This window comes from Drosophila suzukii, chromosome X (genome assembly GCF_043229965.1).
Source record: "Drosophila suzukii chromosome X, CBGP_Dsuzu_IsoJpt1.0, whole genome shotgun sequence".
Taxonomy (NCBI): domain Eukaryota; kingdom Metazoa; phylum Arthropoda; class Insecta; order Diptera; family Drosophilidae; genus Drosophila; species Drosophila suzukii.
In genome coordinates, this window is record NC_092084.1 from 16,925,522 (window position 1) to 16,948,498 (window position 22,977).

Consider the following 22,977-nt stretch of genomic DNA (forward strand, 5'->3'; position numbering starts at 1 on the left):
AGACCATAATAAATTAAACACAAATTAGCATTTGAAATTAGTGTCTTATAAAACACTTAAAACATATAACATATAGTAATTTATTATTTTCTTACTAATTTTAAAAATGTTGATAAATGATTTCTTATTCCAAAACATGGAATGGTTTTTCCTCACAGCTCATACTATAAATACGGCCATGATTTTTCCTTAAAAAGCTGATAATGTCTGCTCATTAAGTCAGATTCTATCAAAAACAGTTCGGTTTCTCCATGGAATTCGGGTTGCGAAAACTTCCTGGAAGAGGGATTTCGAAAGCAGGCAAACTTTGGCTCTATATCATGTGGCTGTCACTGGAGAAATTTCCAAAACAAGCCTTTTCGCACTTGGCTAGGGTATCACGGGCTGTGGCCACGCCCCCCGCCTTTCCTTAACCGACAATTTTGGACCTCGACTGCCGTATTGCTGTGTGCTCTATATGTACTATGTGTTTTGTGCAGAGCAATATGAGAGCAGCCGACGTGCGAATTTCGCGTAAATAAATTTAATATCTGACGCAATCTGCCACGAAAAACAAAAGCCCGAGAGCCAAAGAGAAACGAACAAAAAAGAAAGTGAGAAAAACCTACAAAATTTCCGCGCCATGGATGTTGTGCTTTTTTTTTTTGTTCCTTGTTTTTTTGGCTTTCTTGTTGTATTTTTTTGTAGCTTTTCCTGAATTTTCTGCCCGCCATCGGCGAGCGATAAAGAGCAGGGGACGTGAACGTAAACGAATTTGTAACTCGATGATGTCGGCATCGCAGCTCACTTTGTGCGCCGTGTTCCAATTTCATTATGCAAAAATCCGGCGAAAGGCACCGAACATCCAACATCCCATAAGCAACATCCCACATCCCACATCATGACTAGAATGCGATGCAAAAATGATTAAACAAAACATAGGAAACGGCATCAAAATATTCGGGGACAGACCGGATGCTTATACATCGCGGATTTCCATTTGGTAAATAAACATGAATTCGGCAAGGGATGTGCTTAACAATTGATGGGGATGGTCTGAATCGATGGAGCAATATTGAGGTGGAGTTTTTGTCTTCCGTTAATTGATTCAAATTGCAGAACCATATGATCCCATGAAAGAGGATTTTGATTTAATCGTCTTTCAAAATGTTTAGTATTATCAAGTAATACTATTCTCAATATCACATCCATATTGAGAATGGCTTTAAAGTTAAAAAATGTATGATAATAGATTGGTTACATTTATGAAAAGATGGTTTTTACCAGGAACCTTGGGATACATTATTGATCTTGTTCAATTTATCAATCTTCTCGTTCTTGCTCAAAACAGTCAGTCTTTTATCTGTACGCCTTGATTTGACTAAACTACGACTGAAAAACCACGAAAAATGAAGTATTTTTGACCGAAAACTGTATCCCAAAAATAACCGATCTACCCCCTTACAAAAAATGAGAAATTGGGTCAAAAAATAAATGTTCCTTAAAGTGATGGAAATCGATAGCATTTTTAGCAAGCTGCTCAAAACAGTAGGTCTTTTAGCTGTACGCCTTGATTTGGCCAAACTACGACTGAAAAACCACTAAGAAATGAGTATTTTTGACCAAAATCTGATTCCCAAAAATAACCGATCTACCCCCTTACAAAATATGAGAAATTGGGTCAAAAAATAAATGTTCCTTAAAGTGATGGAAATCGATAGCATTAGTTGCAAGCTGCTCAAAACAGTAGGTCTTTTAGCTGTACGCCTTGATTTGGCCAAACTACGACTGAAAAACCACTAAGAAATGAGTATTTTTGACCAAAATCTGATTCCCAAAAATACCCCCTTACAAAATATGAGAAATTGGGTCAAAAAATAAATGTTCCTTAAAGTGATGGAAATCGATAGCATTAGTTGCAAGCTGCTCAAAACAGTAGGTCTTATAGCTGTACGCCTTGATTTGGCCAAACTACGACTGAAAAACCACTAAGAAATGAGTATTTTTGACCAAAATCTGATTCCCAAAAATAACCGATCTACAAAAAATGAGAAATTGGGTCAAAAAATAAATGTTCCTTAAAGTGATGGAAATCGATAGCATTAGTTGCAAGCTGCTCAAAACAGTAGGTCTTATAGCTGTACGCCTTGATTTGGCCAAGCTACGACTGAAAAACCACGAAAAAATGAGCATTTTTGACCAAAATCTGAGTCCCAAAAATAACCGATCTACCCCCTTACAAAAAATGAGAAATTGGGTCAAAAAATAAATCTTCCTTAAAGTGATGGAAATCGATAGCATTTGTAGCAAGCTGCTCAAAACAGTCGGTCTTTTAGCTGTACGCCTTGATTTGACTAAACTACGACTGAAAAACCACTAAAAAATGAGTATTTTTGACGAAAATCTGAGTCCCAAAAATAACTGATGTACCCCCTTATAAAAAATGAGAAATTGGGTCAAAAAATAAATGTTCCTCAAAGTGATGGGAATCGATACCATTTGTAGCAAGCTGCTCAAAACAGTCGGTCTTTTAGCTGTACGTTTTGATTTGACTAACCTACAACTGAAAAACCACTAAGAAATGAGTATTTTTGACCAAAATCTGATTCCCAAAAATAACCGATCTACAAAAAATGAGAAATTGGGTCAAAAAATAAATGTTCCTTAAAGTGATGGAAATCGATAGCATTAGTTGCAAGCTGCTCAAAACAGTAGGTCTTATAGCTGTACGCCTTGATTTGGCCAAGCTACGACTGAAAAACCACGAAAAAATGAGTATTTTTGACGAAAATCTGAATCCCAAAAATAAACGATGTACCCCCATAAAAAATGAGAAATTGGGTCAAAAAATAAATGTTCCTTAAAGTGATGGGAATCGATACCATTTGTAGCAAGCTGCTCAAAACAGTCGGTCTTTTAGCTGTACGCCTTGATTTGACTAAACTACGACTGAAAAACCACTAAGAAATGAGTATTTTTGACCAAAATCTGATTCCCAAAAATAACCGATCTACAAAAAATGAGAAATTGGGTCAAAAAATAAATGTTCCTCAAAGTGATGGGAATCGATACCATTTGTAGCAAGCTGCTCAAAACAGTCGGTCTTTTAGCTGTACGTTTTGATTTGACTAACCTACAACTGAAAAACCACGAAAAAATGAGTATTTTTGACCAAAATCTGAATCCCAAAAATTACCGATCTACCCCTTATAAAAAATCCGAAAATGGGTCAAAAAATAAATATTCCTTGAAGTGATGGGGATCGATAGCATTTGTAGCAAGCTGCTCAAAACAGTCGGTCTTTTAGCTGTACGCCTTGATTTGACTAAACTACGACTGAAAAACCACTAAAAAATGAGATTTTTTGACCAAAATCTGAATCCCAAAAATTACCGATCTACCCCTTATAAAAAATCCGAAAATGGGTCAAAAAATAAATATTCCTTGAAGTGATGGGGATCGATAGCATTTGTAGCAAGCTGCTCAAAACAGTCGGTCTTTTAGCTGTATGCCTTGATTTGACTAAACTACGACTGAAAAACCACGAAAAAATGAGCATTTTTGACCAAAATCTGAGTCCCAAAAAAAACCGATGTACCCCTTTATAAAAAATCCGAAAATGGGTCAAAAATTGAATGTTCCTTAAAGTGATGGTGATGATGATTTTCACAAAACCAATCTATTATCATACATTTTTTAATTTTAAAGTCCTTAAGATTAATAAAATGAGTGGAAAGTTATAAGCTCTGTCTCCCAACCAACTTTATTGACTAAATTCGTTAGCTCAACCAAACGGTCAATAAAAGTGTGTATCCCCAAAGTCCGATACATAGAGACTCCGGTTTCTCCGGGTCCTTAATCATTTCGAATTTTTCGAAAATTCCTGCTGGACATTGGCCGTTATCTCTCGTCCGGCATTTGACGCCGTATAACATTTTTATTGCCCTTATATTTAGCTGTCCAGACTTTGGGCCCATCCCTCGCCGGCGGCTGTTGTTGTTGATGTTTTTTGACTCCATTCCATTGAAATGTTGAATTTTTATGACACTTTTGCGTTGCGTTGCTTTGCTGCAAATATGCAAATTTAGACCCCCCCCCATCTGCTGCCACGCCTATATTCCATACGCCTCCATGGTCCGGCTACTGGACAGCCCCCCAAATAAATTTATTTGAAAATTCCCGTGTTTAAGTTTTTACGCGGCCTGTACACTGGGCAAATTTTAAAGCGATTTAGTGGACAACGAATTTATAGTTTTGTAAAAATAGTTCTTTAAAAAAATAAAAATTTCTTGAGCTCTGGATTTTTGTAAAACCCTTGGCAACATTCCAACTATTACAAATTCCCACATTAATATGCGATGAGAAAGGTTTTTTCTTTGGGTGTAAATCCAGGATCTGGTGGGCGGGCAAGGCAGGCGGTGAAAAGGAGGCGTGGCAGGCTGGCAGTGAAAATATTTATGCATTTGGCCGTGAGGCAGTTTAAAAACTCAGCTGATGAGAGTTGGGAGGTGGATGGGAGTGATGGGTGATTCTACGGCTAATAGCTGGCAAAGGAAATTTGTTTTTTTTCGAGGGGGCTGAGGTTCGACGCTTCGACTTTTTCGGTTGACTCAAAACTTGAGCTAAGATAAAAGTCATAAAGTTTGTCTCCTGTACTCAGAGCAACTTTCTTCCCCGTGCGCCACTTTTGGCATTATGCCCTCTGAACTCCAGTAGGTACTGGAAAAACAGTGGTTTTTCAACTATTTAAGATTAAATTAAAATTTGGTTTTATTTTGGTTAAAATGTGTTGGTGACAAATGTATCTTTCCGAAATAAATTAGTATTTTTAAAGCAAAAGTACATAGATTAATATGTGGTAAATAATTTAGTTTCACTTTTTTAGATTTTATTTATTTTATGGTGTTTATAATAACAATGATTACCATGTTTTTTTTTAATGCCTTAACATTTAGACTTTATTTTAGTGTTGTGGAATTTAAATCGATATTTTGGGTTATGTTTCGTGAAAGAAAATCTATTTGAGGTAACAAAAAAGTAACAAGCTAATTAAAAAAAATTATCTATTTTTGTGTGTTGCATCCTTACCAAAAAAAAGTTAGCAAAGAATCGAATTTAATGATAAATATTCAAACTAGATGATAATCACTTTTTGATTCAAACAATAGATAAACATTTGCCCACCTTTGTGCGGTGGCCATCATTTCAGCATTAAGCAATTTCAATTTTCTATTTTCCATCGGGGGAAATTCGAATGTGGCAGGCAAAGAAAAGCCAACGACAAAGCCGAGAACTTTAATTAAATATCCATTTCCGTTGTGGCATCCGTGTGTTTGTTGTTTGCCTGTGTATTAGTCGGTCTTTGATCTGTCAAATGGCAAAGCACGCAAAAACAAAAGTGGAAAAGCCACAGGAAAACTCATTTACTTGACCAGCAAGGAAAATCTAGAAGGGGGGCATGGGTTGATGTAGAAGTTTAGTTTGGGTAGAAAGAAGAAGGGCGCCGCCGATAACGTATGCATCACACACTGACAAGATATATGATGGCAAACTTTTGCTTTCTGTCGCTTGCCGCTCGCAGGCAAATGGTAAAAGTTTGATATCCCCCCTATCTATGCCATCCAAAGGCCCCCCCTTTGTCCCGCCCCTGACTTTCACCATGCGTGCCATTTGAAATGCTAATGGCAGCCAAGCTTAAGCCAAGAGCTGGGGAACTGCTGGAAATCCAGAGCAAAAGTCTGACTGGAGGCCTCATAATTGAATGTTTTTGGTCACTGCAGCAGGGTGGCCAACCAAACAACCAACCCCAACTTTCAACCCCCCAGGGGGCAGAGGTCAGGGGCCCGGCCAACAAGGGACCAAGGACAAACTGTTGGCTAACTAATTTAAATATCATGAATTTAACATAAATATGTATATATATATAAAAATGGCAAGTGGCAAGTGCGAGCGGCAGTGAGACAAAAGGTTCCGGGGACCATATCTCATAGCCCATATTTCATATCAGAACGATCTGGTGACCCCTTTTGTTGCAACATTTTCCTTTCTGCTTGTTTTTCCTTCTTTTTTTTGCTGTTTTTCGTTGAAGAACAACAGCAGCCGAAAATAAATGCGAAATGTTGGCCAAAATCTGCATAAGCAAATAGTGTGCGTTCTTCGGGGGATGGAGATGGTATAGGATGGTATGGTATGGGGTGCTATGGGACCTCCCCATTTCCCCAAGTCCAAGTCCATTGTACGTGATGCTTCGATGGGGAGAAGCCCGGAGAACCAGAAAACAAAACTTTCAATGGACCGGCAAGTCAATCTCCCAAAAAGCCAACTAGATGGGGATGCTATGTATGTGTCTGCCTTTTAATCAAAGCCAACTGCCAGTGCAAAATATTGTCTTACCCCAGCATAGAATAAAAATCAAACCGATCGGCATTCCCAAGACTTTCGTTTATGTCCGTATGTCCAAAAAAAGAGGAAAGACATTAAAGGCAAATAAATAATTTTGTCTTTGACTTGGCCTCTTGGTCTTTTTCATCGGTCTTGGGCTTGTAATAAATTTCAAGTTGTCTCTGGCGCTGAGTTATCCCCACTTTGGACCCCACCCCACTTCCGATTAACCCACCCGCTGTCAGTCTGCTTTTTTAATTTTATTTTCGTCGTGCTCTACTTTTAGTCCCCAGCTAAGCCGGAAGGGATCAAACGGTTTTCCCAGCCCGGCAACACAAAAAATGAGCCAGAAAGGAAAGAAATAACATTTCGACAGCTGGTGGGGCTTTGGGGGGAGGGGGGGGCTTCTCCTTTGGGTCAATGAGCATCAGAGGTTGACTGCATAATTTATGAACATAAATGGGCGTGACAAGGGATTAGGGGCGGGGTTGGGCGACTGAGGGTCAACTAATGACCTGGCGCACTGCTAAATGCATGGAAATTGTCTGCGCCAGAGCGAATTACAATTAATTGGAAATATGGCTTAGCCCGGAATTAGCCCGGGTGGTGGGGACGGTTTTCCGGATTGCCAGCCAGCGTGTTAAGTCTTCGTGAAGGCAATTGAAAAGCGGAAAGAATAATTATGGGGCTCTGGCACAAAGATTAAGATTCGCCATGGAACTAGTACATCTCCCTAGCATATTGGAGTTCTCAAAAGCCATAAATAATATTTACAAAAGAGTAAAGAAACCCTATCTAAGTCGGCTAAGAAAATATGTCTTTAATTAAAATAATTTTCTGTTATGAAAATATGGTATGTTATAAGATCGTACTAGAAAAAAAAGCAACTAATATCTCTGAATACGTTTTAAAATAATACTCTGAATATCTAGAATGTCCTTCCCATAATAAAGATTTCAAGAATCTTAAATAGTATTTAGAAAGAAGTATCCTAAAAAAACTCAGCTTAAGTAAGTTAATAAAACTAAATACATATAGTGGAATACGATGTAGTTAATAAATCATAATGATTATTATATGATGTAGTTATAATGTATTTTAATTACCATTTAAGTAAGTTGAACACTAATGTGTAATATAATAATAATATAATATTTATAATATAAAATACTATATACTTATACTACTTAAATAATGTGAGTATTTAATATTTCTCCAGCAATCCATTAATTTCTAGTCAGTGGATCGTTCTTAATGTTCATTCACTAATATATCTGTTTTAATGATTATTATTATCTCTAAAAAAAACCTTAAAGTAAGTTAATAAATAAGTTTGTTTGTCATGTTTTGGCTTACAATTTTTAAGTAGCAAGTAGTTAATATAAGATTTGCGTTTACTACTTCCGCTTACTATACCCTTTTCCATTAAAATATCTAAATGGGGCTTCCAAAATGATTAAATAATAATCGGATTCAACTATAATTTCCAGCAGATCACATAGCCCTGGTGAAAAATGCTCGGAACTTCAAGCCATGAAAAAGCAGCTTTGGGCAATTCAAAACGAATCGTTGGAGCTGACACACACACACCCCTTTCGGCCCTTAAAATAAAAGTTAAAAATTCCAACTAAAAAGTTCAAAATAGTTAGAGAAATTTTGTAAAAAATTCCATTGCTTGCCCAAAAAAAAAGGGACCACAAATAGCTTCGCCAAAATGACCTCCACATTGGTGCTCCTGATCGCCAGCGTTGTGCACTTCGGGATGCGCGGCAGTTGCCTCCTGGACATCGAGCGATTCCCTGTGATTCCGGGCACCGTCTACGCCGGTCACATCGCCTACTGTGCCATCCTGCACTTCCTCCACGACATGGAGGTCCTGCCGATTCGGTACCGCCGCCGGATGGGCTGTCTGACCGCCTTCCTGGTCGAACTGGTGCTGGGCGTGGCCTTCATGGAGGTCCTGGCCCTGTGGCTCTGGTGCAGCGTGGAGCACATCGTCCACCTGACCCTCCAGTTCGTTCTGCGGCGCTACTTGGGCATGTCCACCGAACTCTACCAGCGCTGGGAGTGGGCCATTATGGGCGGCCTGATGACCACCCTGGCGGCCCTGCTCTGGCTTAATGCCTTCGAGGCCACGGAACCCACTGAGGTGCCGATGGCCAAGTCAAGGATTGGGCAATCCATCATCAAGAGGAAGGAGGAGGAGAAGCAGCAGGAGCAGAAGCAGCAGGAGGATCAGCAGGAGGAGGATCAGGAGGATCAGGAAACGGATCAGACCACTGAGCAATCGGAGGAGGATCCCGAGGATGTCACCCCGTCCTGCGAGGAGAAGCCCCTGGAAGTCCTGGCCACAACCACCGATTGCTAGCTATTAACTAGCCAGAAGTCCATCCTCCAACCCTTCAAAGTCCCCAACTCATCCCTGGACAAAAGGACTCCACAAAGCGGTCTCAATTAGATGAACGATCATGCCGGACCTCGAGACCAGGACCTGGCAACTCCAGAGGACCAGAGCAAAGCAAATGTATTTATTCCAGCCAGATGGACTCGAAAGGCTCTAAAGACCGTGCCCAAAGGATGCTCGGCAAAGGGGGCGTGGCCGGGGGGCTAGTAGGCGGGCGTGGGGGGGTGGCAAAATGATGGACTGCAGTAAAATGTCTATGAAAATTGACTTGGTGTCCTGGCATTGAGAGGCAGTCGGGCGGAAGGAGCTGCCAGCGCCTGGATGCGCGTCAATTGACAAATTGTCGGCTGGCCCCCTCGTATTTCTTCCATTCTCAGTTCCAGTTACCATTTTCCATTTTCATTTTCCATTCCTATGCCTCTTGCTGCTGGTCCTGAGAAAGTCATCAGAACTTTTGTCTAATTTCATTTCGTTTCACTTGAAGGCCAATTTTTTGGATTTTTATTATTCATTCAAAATTTTCTCGTAGCGCGATTTTTGGCATTGCGTATACGCAGTGTGGTTCAGGGAATTATGAATTTTTAGAGGGGCCATGAGGGGTGGTGTGTGTGTGTGTGTATGCCTAAGCAAACAATGGACGAGCAGAGCTTTTGTTTATTTTCTTCCTCCGCTGTTGCTTATGTTGCTTATGGGTACACAGATACACAACAACACAGATACACGCACACACTGAAAGCGTGGCGAATTATCGGTGCGTGCCTGTTTTTTGCTCCCCCAAAGGCCACCCACTTTGCCACCACCCATCAACCACCACCCACTACCCCCCCATCCAGATCCTGTGTTGTGTTGTGTTGTGTATTTATGGAAACATTGCTCTGAAAATATTTTAAGAACGACCAACTCGGATGAAAGAAATACGAGGGATGCTGTGGCCAGTTGGGGGGTCGGTTGCTTAATGGTCGGGGTGCAGGTGCGGGAAAACCAGGGAAAACCAGAGAAAACCAGGGAAAACCAGAGCCAGCCAGACTCTGGAATTGATGATAATACCCACCGTGGCTGCCGAATACACAAACTCCCCGCATTTCATCGTCCAGAGTTCAGAGATGGAATCGAAAATGGGACAGCTGACAGCGAAGATTCGGAAGGGAACAACTGCTGACTGGCCGATTATTGAGTGGCCAAGATGGGCATTACGATTGCCAGGGGTCAGATGGTGAATACAATACTTCAAAGCGGGGTACTCAAGGATGTAAACTTTTGGCAGACCGATAAATCACGTACCACTATTTATTTATTTGGCATTGTTAAAAAAACAATTATGGAAAAAAAAACACTTGGCTCAGGACTTTTTTATTGAAACAACTACTAGATTACCTCAAATCGATTAAAAGCGTCGAATAGCTCTGAAATAAATTTATGAGAGAGCTTTAAAACATAGCTGAACTGCTAACTTAAATAAACCTTAATAATACAAATGATGAAATTAATATATAAATATGAATGTTAAAATATATAATATATACATAATTTTAATAATATTAATAATGTAATTTCCAATTCATAGCGTAACAAAAATGTACTTTACATTACTTTACTGAAAAATATTTCTGATAAGTGCTATAAATTGATTTGTTTATTTATTTTATATATATGATTCAGATGGAGTAGTTTACTAGAACGGTTAAATAAAATATATCATATAGGTGTTTTTCCTATTATTTTAAAACCCTTGTCGCGCATGAAAATCAAATGCCAATTAGCATTACCCAAAACTTTAAATGAAATAATTTTTCCAGTGAAAACATCAAGGTCTCCATGGAAAATTTAGGAAACTGTGGGTGAAAATTCTCCTGGAACGCACTCCGGAGATCATTTGTTATCCAGAGCGCTTTCACTGAAAACTTTCCCTTTTTCCTGCGACTGAATGTCTGACTGTCTGTCTGTTTGTCGCTTTTGGAGGACCAGGGTGTCCTTCGGGCAGCCAGCTGATGCCGAGGACAATGTCGGAGCGGAGGCTAATTAGCATCGTCAACAAGGGCCACCTTAAGGTCCTTTGGCCCATTTCCCACTCGGTGCCCCATCTGGCTGTTTTGCAACATGATGCACGCGTCCCACGCTGCGCAGGACTAAAATGAGGTGGCCTAATGATGATACAGGCCCCCCAGAAACCCCCCCCCCCTCCCAACAGCCAGGACATCCCAGGACCCCAACAATAAAAATGTCACTTTTGCGTGTTGGGAGCCAGAAGGAAATCATTTTCACCAAATCGCAAAATGTACACAGGAAACGCAGGGGGGAGTTGGGTGGAAAATGTGCTCTTATCATAAATCAGGAAACCACTGGCCACGCCCCTCCCCCCCCTTTTTGCCCCTCCATGGAAGGCGTCTAATTAATTAATTAACAGCGTCTCATCATCATCGCCGTATTCTCAACTTCGTTGCGTGACAATTTCACCGAGTTTTGCATGAATTATTTGACCGAAAGCGAATTGTCAGCAGAAAAACATGGCCAACAATTAGCGAATGCCACTTGCACTTAGTTCGTTATCGGCACGCACGCTCTACCCCAAAAAAAAAAAGAAAAATACCTCCTCGAAATTAATGCGATGGATGCACGATAGTTGGACCAGTACCGCCTGACATTCCAAGTACCCTGGCATATATATATATTTAAGTATTATTCGTGCCTGGTGGCGACAAAGATCCGGCTCTTCCTCCATCCCAACGAACTTAGGCCCATTAAGAACACCTCGTCGCGATGTCGACGGAAATTCCACGGGCAACATTTAGCCGTAATGTTCATGTTAATGCCCATCTACCACCGATATCGAGCTGCCAGAATACAGCCAAATAATTATCATAAATTCGGCCGGCTATGGTTGAAATAATATGTTTTGTTCAGACAGCTAATAATAATAGTTTGGCATAATAAAATAGAACAGCAACCGAATAAACCGAATAATATTGGGTAAAGTAAATTTGCTAGAAAGTCTTTCAAAGTGTGTTAATCAAAATTATTAAATAAGAAACGCAGTTTACAGTTTACCATAGATCAAATTGACTTACAGGATTTACTTTGATTAAGTCATGGCAATACAGAAGAAAAAGGCTTTACAAGTTACCAACTTTATATGAATGTATACATTAAATCCTGTTAAGGTTGTCATGCCTCTTTAAATTAAATGGAGTCAGTTAGTAAAAAATAAAGCCAGTGCCATGAGGCCTTTTGATAGAAAAGTAATACCTTGATTCCAAAATACACAAAAAAAAAAATATATAAATCAACTTAAATCCATTTTAAGCTCATTTATGTATATATAAAATTGAAGGGGGTGCACATTTTTATTCAATAATGTTAATAAACTTAAATCCAGTAATAGTTTTTGTCACCTTGCAAAAAATATTAACTTTTTAAAAGCCCAAAGCCCATTAGCTTTTAAAATGAAAATATCCAGCCTTTGTTACTTATATTTTTTTATGTACCTCGCTGACATTAATTCGATATATTTATTCTACATATTTTACTCGCATCGATTTTTTGCCAATTTATTGTTAAATTATTTGCTGTAAGCCTTGTTTAAAATTTATTTATATATTCCTTTTTCCCTGCCACTCAGCTGCAGCTCCTCTTATAATAAAAAAATAACAACTGAAAACCGAAATTCAAAAAAGTTCACAAAACTGCATTTAAACAAATTTGATTGCTCGTTTGTCCGTGGTTTTTTTCGCTTTTCGGTTTTTTTTTTGCTATTACCAACGAAGCCCAAACATTTTGGCAAGTTTTAAACATTTTTCGTGTTGTGTGCCCCTCGGTGGTGCTGTTGTGTTGATATTACTGTTGATGTGGCGCATTGTTTGGCAGCTTTATGAAAATTTTAAGTACATCAAATTTTTATGATTTTCAACAAGTGTCTGTGTGTGAGTGTGCCCTTAAAATGGGGGCTGTGTGGCTAGAATTGTAAATTTGATTGCGAGTTTGCCACACACACAGATACAGACTTTATTGCTGCTGTTAATCCGCAAAAATTTGTAACATTTTCCAATTTGGTAATCATCTGAATGTTTCAAAATGAGCGAAAATAATGTGTATTACGACGGGGACGGGGGTTCTTTTCGGCGGTATTATGCAGAATTGTAATTCTAATTTGGTTTTTCGGGCAGCCCTAATTGACGATGAGCTCACGCGGTGTTTACCTGTCCACCCAATTATAAATTTATGGAGCGGCTTTAGTTGCAGTTTAAATGCGATTCCGGAGTAACAGCTTAGTGCTTTTCCTCTCTCGCAAAATTCCGACCATCCAAAAAGTGGGCGAAAAAAACACTGGCCAATTTTCCACGGGCCAAGGGGAAAATGGAAAAGTGGATTGTAGCCCGTCGGTTGTCAACTTTCTCGTGTGTACATAGGCTCCATTTTCACCAGTGGTCAGGGACGTTGTCTAGACTCTCGAAGGGATGCAGGATGTGAATGTGGAAGTAGAATGTGAAAGTAGGATGTGAGTGTAGGATGTGAAAGTAGGATGTGAATGTGGTCCTGGATGACTTGTCAGCTGGCGCTCAAACGGTGTGACATTGATTTTCATTCGAACGACTCCGGCTCACAGACGAGCTCACAATTTCGGCCATCTCGGCTTTTTCCCCCTCATCGAATTTCCCGGAGACCGAGCCACTGAGACCAGCTGCTATCTAATTGGAAATTTCACATTGCTCCTTTGGCGAAAAAATGCGGCAGGATGTCGCCTTTGGCTTTTCCATTTTGGTACCCTTGCCTTGAAATCAAGAAGATGATGGAATTATGGCTAGGGGGTGTGGAACTGCCAGTAAAATCAAACGAAAGTTGCAATAAAATCTCTTAAATTGCTATCTATTAATGTTATAGTCTTCTCAGTTATCAGTGATAACTTATCACTCCTTGTTGTGATTTTCAAGATCTACTTTGGTACAATAGAGAAAAACCCCTTCAATTAATAATATAGATTAACCAAGTGGTACCAAAGGTCATATGACACTGGCTTGAGTTGCGACTAAGTGACTGGTTTTACTTAAGAAAGTTCTAACATTCTAAAAAATTAATTTATAAAATGTTAAGCTGTGCTTTATTTGGGTTGCAATGAATTTTTAAAATAAATGCATTAAGTTAGTGGAAAGTAAAAAGTCAAGTGCCATAAGGCCATCATTATTTCAGCATTCTATATCCACATCAGTAATTAGTTAATCGATGAAAATGAGTGTTTCAAAGACAGACGAACCTAAAAACAATGTTTTTAGCCCACTTCGGAAACTGCAGAGAAGTTACCTCAAAGATACTTCCAAATAGAAAACAACCCATCCCATTTGCCGCCATTTCTCAGCATAAAAATGCAGCTGCGCGGCTTCTCAGTGCGGAATCCCTTTGAACAGGATAATATCCTTACCGGGAATGGAGTGTTTTCTTAGCGGCGCTATCCCCCCGGAATCTGGGCTGCACCTGTTGATTACCTGCAGGTCGTTTGGCCTTGGGCAACAGGTGACTCTTTCGTTGGCAGGGCAGCTCGGGGGCCATCGATATGCCCGTGGGATATGACAGAAGAGGAAAGTTTTTCAATTTGAATTCAATTTAAAGTTCTCGGCTATGCCAGCCCCCCCTCTCAACCGATTGCCATCGCTGTTTTCCCACGCGCTTTCCCGATTTCCCACTTTCCCTTCTCAGACTTGTGTACTTCCGCAAATGCTGAGCTTTCATATTTATTTGACTCCGTTGAAATGCAAATAAATGCAAACATTTACTCAGGAAAAGCCAAGTGCGTGTGAGTGTGTGTGTGCGTGAGTCACATAGCCACACCCACTCACCCACACACACACACAGACACATAAGGATAATTATGCAAATGTAATGGCATAATGTCGGCATGATTCCTTTTAGCGAGTGTCTCCTGCTCCGCAGTGCGCTGATTTAACGCAAACAGAAAGAAAGATGGACGCCTTGAGGTTTCCTGGTACCTGCTGGGGAAAAGCTGGGAAAAGCTGGGAAAAGGCTAAAAAGTGACGGAAACGGAAGAGACGGAAAGTCGCCGAAAGCAGCATCGCAAATCGTCAAAGAAAGTTACATTTCTCACTTTCGCTTTAACTCTTGTTAAGAGATTTTGAGAAGTAAACAACAGATAGTGCAAATCCTATAAAAAATAAGTAAGTAGGAAAAATAATCTAGAAAGTAATTCTAAGGCTCAATCTCCTGAACTTTTCCAGATGACGCGTTCATAAAACTTTTTAGAAACTCAATGCAGCATAAAATAATATGTCTATAATACAATAGTAGGGTTATCAACATTTATAGTTAAATATTTTGTCTAAAACTAACTAACTAAGAAAGTTACATTTTTCACTTTCGCTTTAAGTCTTATTAAGAGATTTTGAGAAATATAATTCAGATGCAAATTCTATAAAAAATTTTAAGTAGGAAAAATAATCTAGAAAGTAATTCTAAGACTCAATCTCTTGAACTTTTCCAGAGGACACCTTCATAACGTTTTTAAGAAACTCAACGCAGCATAAAAAAATATTTATATGATATAATCGTTGGGCTATCAACATTTACAGTTGAATATTTTATCTAAAGCCATGGACTAAATATTATTTTTATACCCGTTACTCGTAGAGTAAAAGGGTATACTAGATTCGTCGGAAAGTATGTAACAGGCAGAAGGAAGCGTTTCCGACCCCATAAAGTATATATATTCTTGATCAGGATCACTAGCCGAGTCGATCTAGCCATGTCCGTCTGTCCGTCTGTCCGTCTGTCCGTCTGTCCGTCTGTCCGTCTGTCCGTCTGTCCGTCTGTCCGTCTGTCCGTCTGTCCGTATGAACGCTGAGATCTCGGAAACTATGAGAGTTACAATACTGGGATTAGGCACGCAGATTCCTGAGATTCCTGCGCAGCGCAAGTTTGTTTCAGTAGAGTGCCACGCCCACTCTAACGCCCACAAACCGCCCAAAACTGTGGCTCCTACAGTTTTGATGCTAGATAGAAAATTTTAACTGAAATGTAATGTTCTCATCAATACCTATCGATTGACCCAAAAAAAAATTTGCCACGCCCACTTTAACGCCCACAAACCGCAAAACCCTGTGACGCCCACAATTTTCATGCTAGATAAAAAATTTTAACTGAAATGTATTGGTCTCGTCAATACCTATCGATTGATCCAAAAAAAAATTTGCCACGCCCTTTTTAACGCCCACAAACCGCAAAACCCTGTGACGCCCACAATTTTCATGCTAGATAAAAAATTTTAACTGAAATGTATTGGTCTCGTCAATACCTATCGATTGATCCAAAAAAAAATTTGCCACGCCCACTCTAACGCCCATAACGCTTAAATCTGTATACCGCCGGTAGGTGGCGCATTTTAATCTCGCTTTGCTGCTTGCATATCTCCATTTAGCTGAGTAACGGGTATCTGATAGTCGAGGTACTCGACTATAGCGTTCTCCCTTGTTGCTTTTATTTTATTCTAACCACACAAAGATGCATCATCTTTATTTTAAAAACCCCCAAAGGTGGGGAAAATATTGTCCAACATTTACCAGCTTTCACCAACAAGAAAAAAAACCCGCAAAGGTGAGGAAAACATGGTTCAACGTTTGCCAAATTCTGTATTTCCTTTTTTGCCATCCTCCGGATGCGACTCCATTGGATGTCTTGCAAAACTAACAAACTGGGAAATGCCTGAAAATGAGCTGCAGACAAACCAGATCGAGGCGACACTTATGTAAAGCGGTTGGAAAAACTCTCCAAAACGGAGGAACCTTTTAAGCGAAGAAAACTGGGTTATCCACTAAAGTGCAGCCATCTGAATCGCCAGTGTGTTTGTGTGTATCTGTGTGTGTGTTTGTGTGTGTGGGAAAAGAAAGTAAAGTGCAGAAAAGTGTTTGTGCATCCCCGACTTCACCCTCTGTCACGTCGTTTTTAGATGTATTTTAAAAGATTTAGCTGCACATCCCCATTTCCCCATCTCCCCAGGGGTGCCGAATAGTGGACACACTTAGGGGGTTGCTCTTGGTCCATGGGTGGCGGGTCTAAAAGGGGGGGGACACTAAGGCAGTCAACCGAGTGACAAACCCCAAAAGGGGGGGGGGGGCATCTCTGGGGGGTGGGTGCTGCAACCGCAGATAAACTGCAGGCAAGGTGGTGAAAGTGTGAAAGTGAAGCAAATGTGAAACAATTCCGCTAATTGCAAAAAATGTGGTGCCATCCAGGGGCGTTGGGGGTTGGGCTTGGATGGGGGTTGGGTGTTGGGTTTCCTGGGCGTTGCAGCTTGGTCATTAAAAGGCGTTGCATTGCACACACAAAAGTATGCAGCACTCTCGGACCGCCAAACAGCCAGTTTGCCATCCGTGCGGAAAGCTGGCTAAACTTAAACTCAATTTCGCAGCAGTCTCGAGTTGAGTTTCCTCCTTGCCGCTCTGATTTTAGCTCGGATTTTTCCCAGTGCTTTAATAAATTTAATTAGGTTTGTTTTCCTTTTTTTTTTCCTCTACCGAGGGTGTGTGCGATGTTGGGTCACTCGAAGGCCTTCGAGTGTTGCATTTTACGCACGATTTTAATTAAATGCCGCGCGTATGCTCCGCTTTTATTACTCGGGTGTGCAGATAGATAGATAGATAGATGGATAGATAGATGGATGGAGGGATAGATAGCTGGGGGTTTTCGGGGGTCAGCGTGCAGGAGTCTCCGGAATTGATGCTTTGTTTATTGGTTCCTGCTGACCAACGACTGGGCGTGGCAGCTGAAACCCCCGGCGAAAGAGCCACCGAATTGTCACTGACCATTTGATTGAGTTTGCATTGTAACAGCGCTTTCTTTTTGTCCTCTTTTCGGGAGAAAAGCAATTAAGGAATGTCAGTAACAGACTAGCATTCGCTGTTTATAGGCCATTGTTTGAATAAATCTACCTTTTAATTTATTTTATTTTATATCACTTATTAAGTAGGCAAGTAATTAATGATTTCATTTTTGAAAAATATATCAAAATATTGCTAACTAAATTGTTATTGCCAGCCAGTCCTATCCCCGTTTCATAGACTAACCTAATCACCTACTTTAGAACATCGAATTTATAGAATTTTTCATTGTTTCAAATAAGCTTACTATAATCTTAATCATGCGCTATTGGACCTAGAAACAAATACAAATTCTTTGTGTGATAGTAACACAATATATTTAGTAATATTCATTGTATTGTATTTTATTTACTTATATACGAGTGCCTGTTACGCTTCAGAAATAAATAATGTCAATATCTATTGAACTTGTAGCAAAGATTAAGATTTTAATTTAGGTTTTGGGATTCCAAAGACAATTGTTTAGAACTCTTAAGAGCTAACACAAATACACAAGAGCGCAAAATCAAAACACAAAGTAAATTGAGAATAAAGCATTCAATTTCCAAAGACGTTCTATGTTTAGAACCTTCATTTGATTTACCATCAGGACGAATAAAAAGGTGTTATCATCCAATAAAATACTATTTTCACTTTAAAGAGTATTTTCTAATAAACATTTTTTAATTTTTTTAAATTGCCTGCTAGCATAGTGTTTAATGTCAATGATTTTCACAAATTGTGGGGATAAGGATATTTAATCCTCCTGAAATATAGTTCATATTTTTATTCATGGAAAGCCAATCCCTTGAAATCCCGTCGGAACCAAAAAAAATTGTGGATTGTTAATCATGGCTATCATTGCTCACTACATAGGAAAATAATTGTCCAGGGGCAGGTTTTTTGATCTTATGTTTAACTAAAAGAAGAATTTAAAATAAAAACGGAACAAACTTGAAAAAACTGGCCCAGAAGATTTTGCAAAATTATGGACGAGGAGTGATAGATAAAAACCTATTGGATGAAACACGATTTTCATATATTTGGATCTAATGGTTTACGAGTAATCTTCCTCAACTTTAAAACATATCCTTTTCCTTAAAACCTGCTGGTAGTTAAACATGCAGATGAGAAATGTAGTAAAAACCTTTATCTAATTCGAGTGACATCAAAAAGTAAATCATTTTAATATTTCCAAACATGGCGCAGATAGGAAATTAATTTGTGTAAAAAAGTGCCGAATAGAGCGATGGCCAATTGCAGTGGCTATTTTCCCTGCTGTGCATACTCGCTTTCCCAATTTGGACAAAATCTGCGCCAAAAGGGATGGGAAATGCGGTGGAAAACTGACGCTTCCTGACCCGCAGGACACGCCCCTCGACGAAAAGGACCCACTGCTGGTTTATTAAGCTGGAGTCGGGTGACAATTCCAGATACTTTATGCAGTGCAAAAAGCCAAACTGCGTTGCGGGGGGCAGGCAAATGAAGTTAGTGAGCACTAGAAATGGGAGGAAAATCGGGGAAAATGGGGAAAAATGGGAAACGGGAGCCACTGTGCATTGGCCTGTGCGCCGACTAACAAGGATAATTGCAAAAGGAAGTAACAATAAACCCAATGATATCGATGCCCAGTTACACACATTTGTCGAGGGGGGGAGGGGCTTGGAAAATGGGGGGGCGGAGACTCGGGACTCGGGGAAAACAAAGGAAAAGCGAAGCACGAAGAGGAAGCAGGAGCCGTGTCCTGCGGAACGTTTGCGCCAGCGAGCAATCAGCGTAAAGTGCGCGCCGCTTTGTAACTGAAACGATAAAAGGGAAAAAAGAAGGTGGCAGCAGCAGGAAAAGCGAACAAAACCGAGCAGAAAGATGGGTTACATGGGGATGGGGAAAAGCGGGAAAAGCGGGAAAAGCGGGCGGCAAACAGGAAGAGCAGCTGAGGCTGCAAGGACCAAAAGGAGCGGAACCAGTGAAGGGGAGCTGGCAAACAGCACAGAGAGGAGAAAAAATAATAAAATATCGTTTATTGAGGGCACTCCAACGGCGAATGTGATTGTTGTCCACCGACCATGCCCATGTCTCCCATCTCCCATTCACCCCCGGAATTTCCCATTCATCCCATCCAGAAAAAACCCATCCCCCTGCATTTTTCCCAGGCTGAGGCCCGAGATCAAAGCCCAAGACGACGAACTTCACTTGGCTTCGCCAGCGAAGCGCGGCGAAAGGCATTCCACGGGCCAGCGAGGCATTGAGAACTGCAACTTTGATTGAATTTTATGGGAATTCCAGCACAAGATCATAAATACTCGCTTTTACGCGGCCATTTTGCGCTTTCATTGTTCATTTGCCAATAATAACCGACGAAATTTTCCATTACATTGATAATTATTAAACGCTTATGCGAATGCTGCTTTTAAGCTCGAATTAATCTTCTGCTCTTGGTTTCGCATTAAGCCAGATATTATATATTTTTAGTCTGCTTGAAAATATTAAAATTTTAGCTAATTACAAAAAAAGTTAAATTACTTACTATCGGTTGAAATACTTTAATACTAGAATAATATTATAATTTTAGGCACCATTTATTTTTCGACCAATACATTTTGAAACTTCAGCTTTTTCGAATCAAGTTTAAATTCTTTGCAAGCAAAAATTAATTATTTAAAATGCAGATACTACAAGGCTAAAAATCTTTAATAATTTTTTAACTTTAATAATAATTTAAAGAAAATAAAATAATATTTATAGGGACCTTTTTTGGACTATTTTATATCTGTGGAAATTTGAGCTCTTTCCGAAAAAGAATAAATTCTTTGCTAATGAAAATCAACTATTTAAAATTAAAAATATATAAAAACATATTTTTAGATTCCATTTCTTTCCGTTAAAATTTGAGCTATTTCCGAAAAAAGGCTTTAGTTCTATGCAAACAAAAATCAATTATATAAAACTAGGCTATTTTAATTTTGGTAATATTTAAAGAACCACAGTTTTGTGACCTCCTAATTTCCGTTTAAATTACTTTCAAATTTAAACTAAAACTGTGGCCATTCGGAATCGCAAATCCAATTTTTGTTACCACCGCAATTGACAAAGTAACCGATACAAACGAGCATATTGCGAAAATAAAACAAAAAACCCGCCATTCTCGGGGCGTGACCGAGTGCAGCGTAATTTATTTTGTAGCCACGGGTTATGCCAACAGTGCGTATGCGTACTTTTAATTCCAATCGCTCATACGCAGCGTGGTGCAAATCAACAGGATGCCAGAACTAGGTGAGGATGCCCAGGGGGGGAGGGGGGATGACTATGTGTGTATGCCAGTGCCATTTGTTGGATGCTGTTGCCTTGTACCAAATGTTTTTGCCCCAACTCCACATAAGCACCACCCACCTACATCCTACATCCTACATCCTATGTCCCACATCCTATATCCCATATCCCATATCCTAGTGAACACTTAGACACGGACATCCCGTATCGCTGTGTCCTTGTGCCGACGCTTTCATGCACATTTATCGTGATTAGCTATTAATTGATAATAATTAACTTAAGCACAGGCCACAGATGCCTGTGTGTTTGTGCCTTTCTGATGTGAAATCAGAAATCTGAAATTGACGTCTCTCCTGTTGATTTGCTAGCCGAAGTTAGGGACTTTGAGCACTCCCATTTAATGGTTAGTCGGATGTAAGCCCGACATTCGCAGAATTGGAATCTGAGTCCCGGGAAAAAATCCTCATCAAAGTAACTAATATTCTCGTATATTACCGCCACCATTTCAATACTTGATTATGCAAAGATATTCTGCGAAAAACGGATTATAATCTAGGTGCAAAAACCAGTGTACTTACATTGCTCGCTTTGGTATTTTACTTAAATTCAGTCGAAGTTCACACGGTTTCGGGTTCCAAATTGCCCTCATAACGATTCGATTCTTACGTTTGTATTCTTTGGCCTCCACCAAATGTTTTGTACACATAAACACTAACTATTTTTTGGTTTTTTTCTTTTCAAAACGTTAAAAAAAATTGTAAAAAAACTAAAAAAAAATTGTTATCGCCGACGGATACTTCTTAAATTGTAATATAACTTTAATTTAGATGATATTTAGAGGGTAAATTTTCTTGCAACCTTAGTTGTGCAGCTTGTTGATTGAGTTGGTTAAAGTTCATGAGGGATGGCAACTGAGGACGAAGCGCGAACACAAAAACACTGATTTGCAACACAAAAAGTCTTGGCCTGAAATGTTTCCAATCCTCTGATACGAAACTCCCCCTACTATTTCACACACACTGTTCGATTTCTGGTTTCTGTTTCAGTTTCTGTTTCTGTTTCAGTTTTCAGTTCTGTTGTCCTATACACTTTCACTTTCACTGTGCGGTCAGAGTTTTGGGATGATACGATGCGACTGAAGTGCTGATTGGTGTGGAACTGAGTTGAGTTGATGGCTTTAGCTGCTGCGAGATCCGTGCGGCACGTGCGAACACGTTCAGATTTCATAACCAACTGTCGAGTCAGCGCCGCCGAAGGACCTCATCGAGCCGACAGAGCCATACCATCCGATTCGGAATCCAAAAACCCGAAGTCCATGGACGAAGCCGAGGAGCCGAATGGGGATTCTTTCGCGTTCAAAAGGGCTTTCGAAGTTGGCTCTTCGGAGACACCGTTAATGGGGCGCTCCTGTCAGACTTTTGGGCGCCCGCTTTGGGTGCCACTTGCCCAGCTTCCCAAAAAAGGACTCTCTCTTAAGCGCTCTCTTTCGGCCCCAGCAAACGAGTGGTGAAAGCAGGCGTAGCACCAGGACGAACCGGGCCAAATTCCACATGAAACGAGCGTTAAGGCGCCCTTGTTGCTCAAGTGTTGCACATTATGAAGCCGAATCCAGGCATAAAACTTTCACCATTAGCCGCGTTAATGTGACGCGCGCCAAATTCGTCAGCTGGCCATTGGTGCACATGGACGTGGTTATTGGTTAGCGGAAGGGGGTTGTGGGGGCGGGGGGCTTAGTGAAAGTTTTATCGGCACTTTCGGCCACATCGGTATGTAAGTGGATGTTGGGCCAGAGATGGTCTCGAAATAAAAGCCCAGGAGCCGCCTTATCGCGGAGTCTTTATAAAACCCACTCGATGATCTCGAGGATCTGTAAGTACTGACCCCTAACTGCGATCAATATCTATGGGATGTATATAGAGTACAGCCCACTCTGCAGAAATCGCAACACATGCTGTGTTTTAAGACCCTGCTCTTGCCCCCAACTCCTCGTCATCCTGGCACTATGACATATTGTATCCACACGCGTACGTGTTTGGCTTGCCAACTAAAGGAAAGTTCTGCCTCTCAGCTTTTGAGTTCCTTCGCTCG

The 22,977-nt window shown here is 40.2% G+C and overlaps 2 protein-coding genes across 6 annotated transcripts in view; one reads left to right on the plus strand and one right to left on the minus strand.

Moving 5' to 3' along the window:
- The window catches only part of Dop2R (dopamine D2-like receptor), a 69,233-nt gene extending 47,122 nt beyond the window's left edge, over window positions 1-22,111 (minus strand). For all 5 annotated transcript variants that reach the window (XM_036819885.3, XM_065867805.2, XM_036819884.3 and 2 more), the window contains exon 1: window positions 21,468-22,111. The gene's annotated coding sequence lies outside the window, so the exon portion shown is untranslated. The remainder of the gene's footprint in view (window positions 1-21,467) is intronic.
- Window positions 7,904-8,970, plus strand: LOC108005202 (uncharacterized). The gene has a single exon (XM_017068389.4). It carries the CDS (start codon window positions 8,075-8,077, stop codon window positions 8,726-8,728), a length of 654 nt encoding a protein of 217 aa, XP_016923878.2. The 5' UTR covers window positions 7,904-8,074; the 3' UTR covers window positions 8,729-8,970.
- Window positions 22,112-22,977: the final 866 nt, after the last annotated feature.

Excerpts from the sequence above, each read along its gene's own strand:
- LOC108005202 (XM_017068389.4), top strand. The coding sequence starts at position 8,075 with ATGACCTCCACATTGGTGCTCCTGATCGCCAGCGTTGTGCACTTCGGG.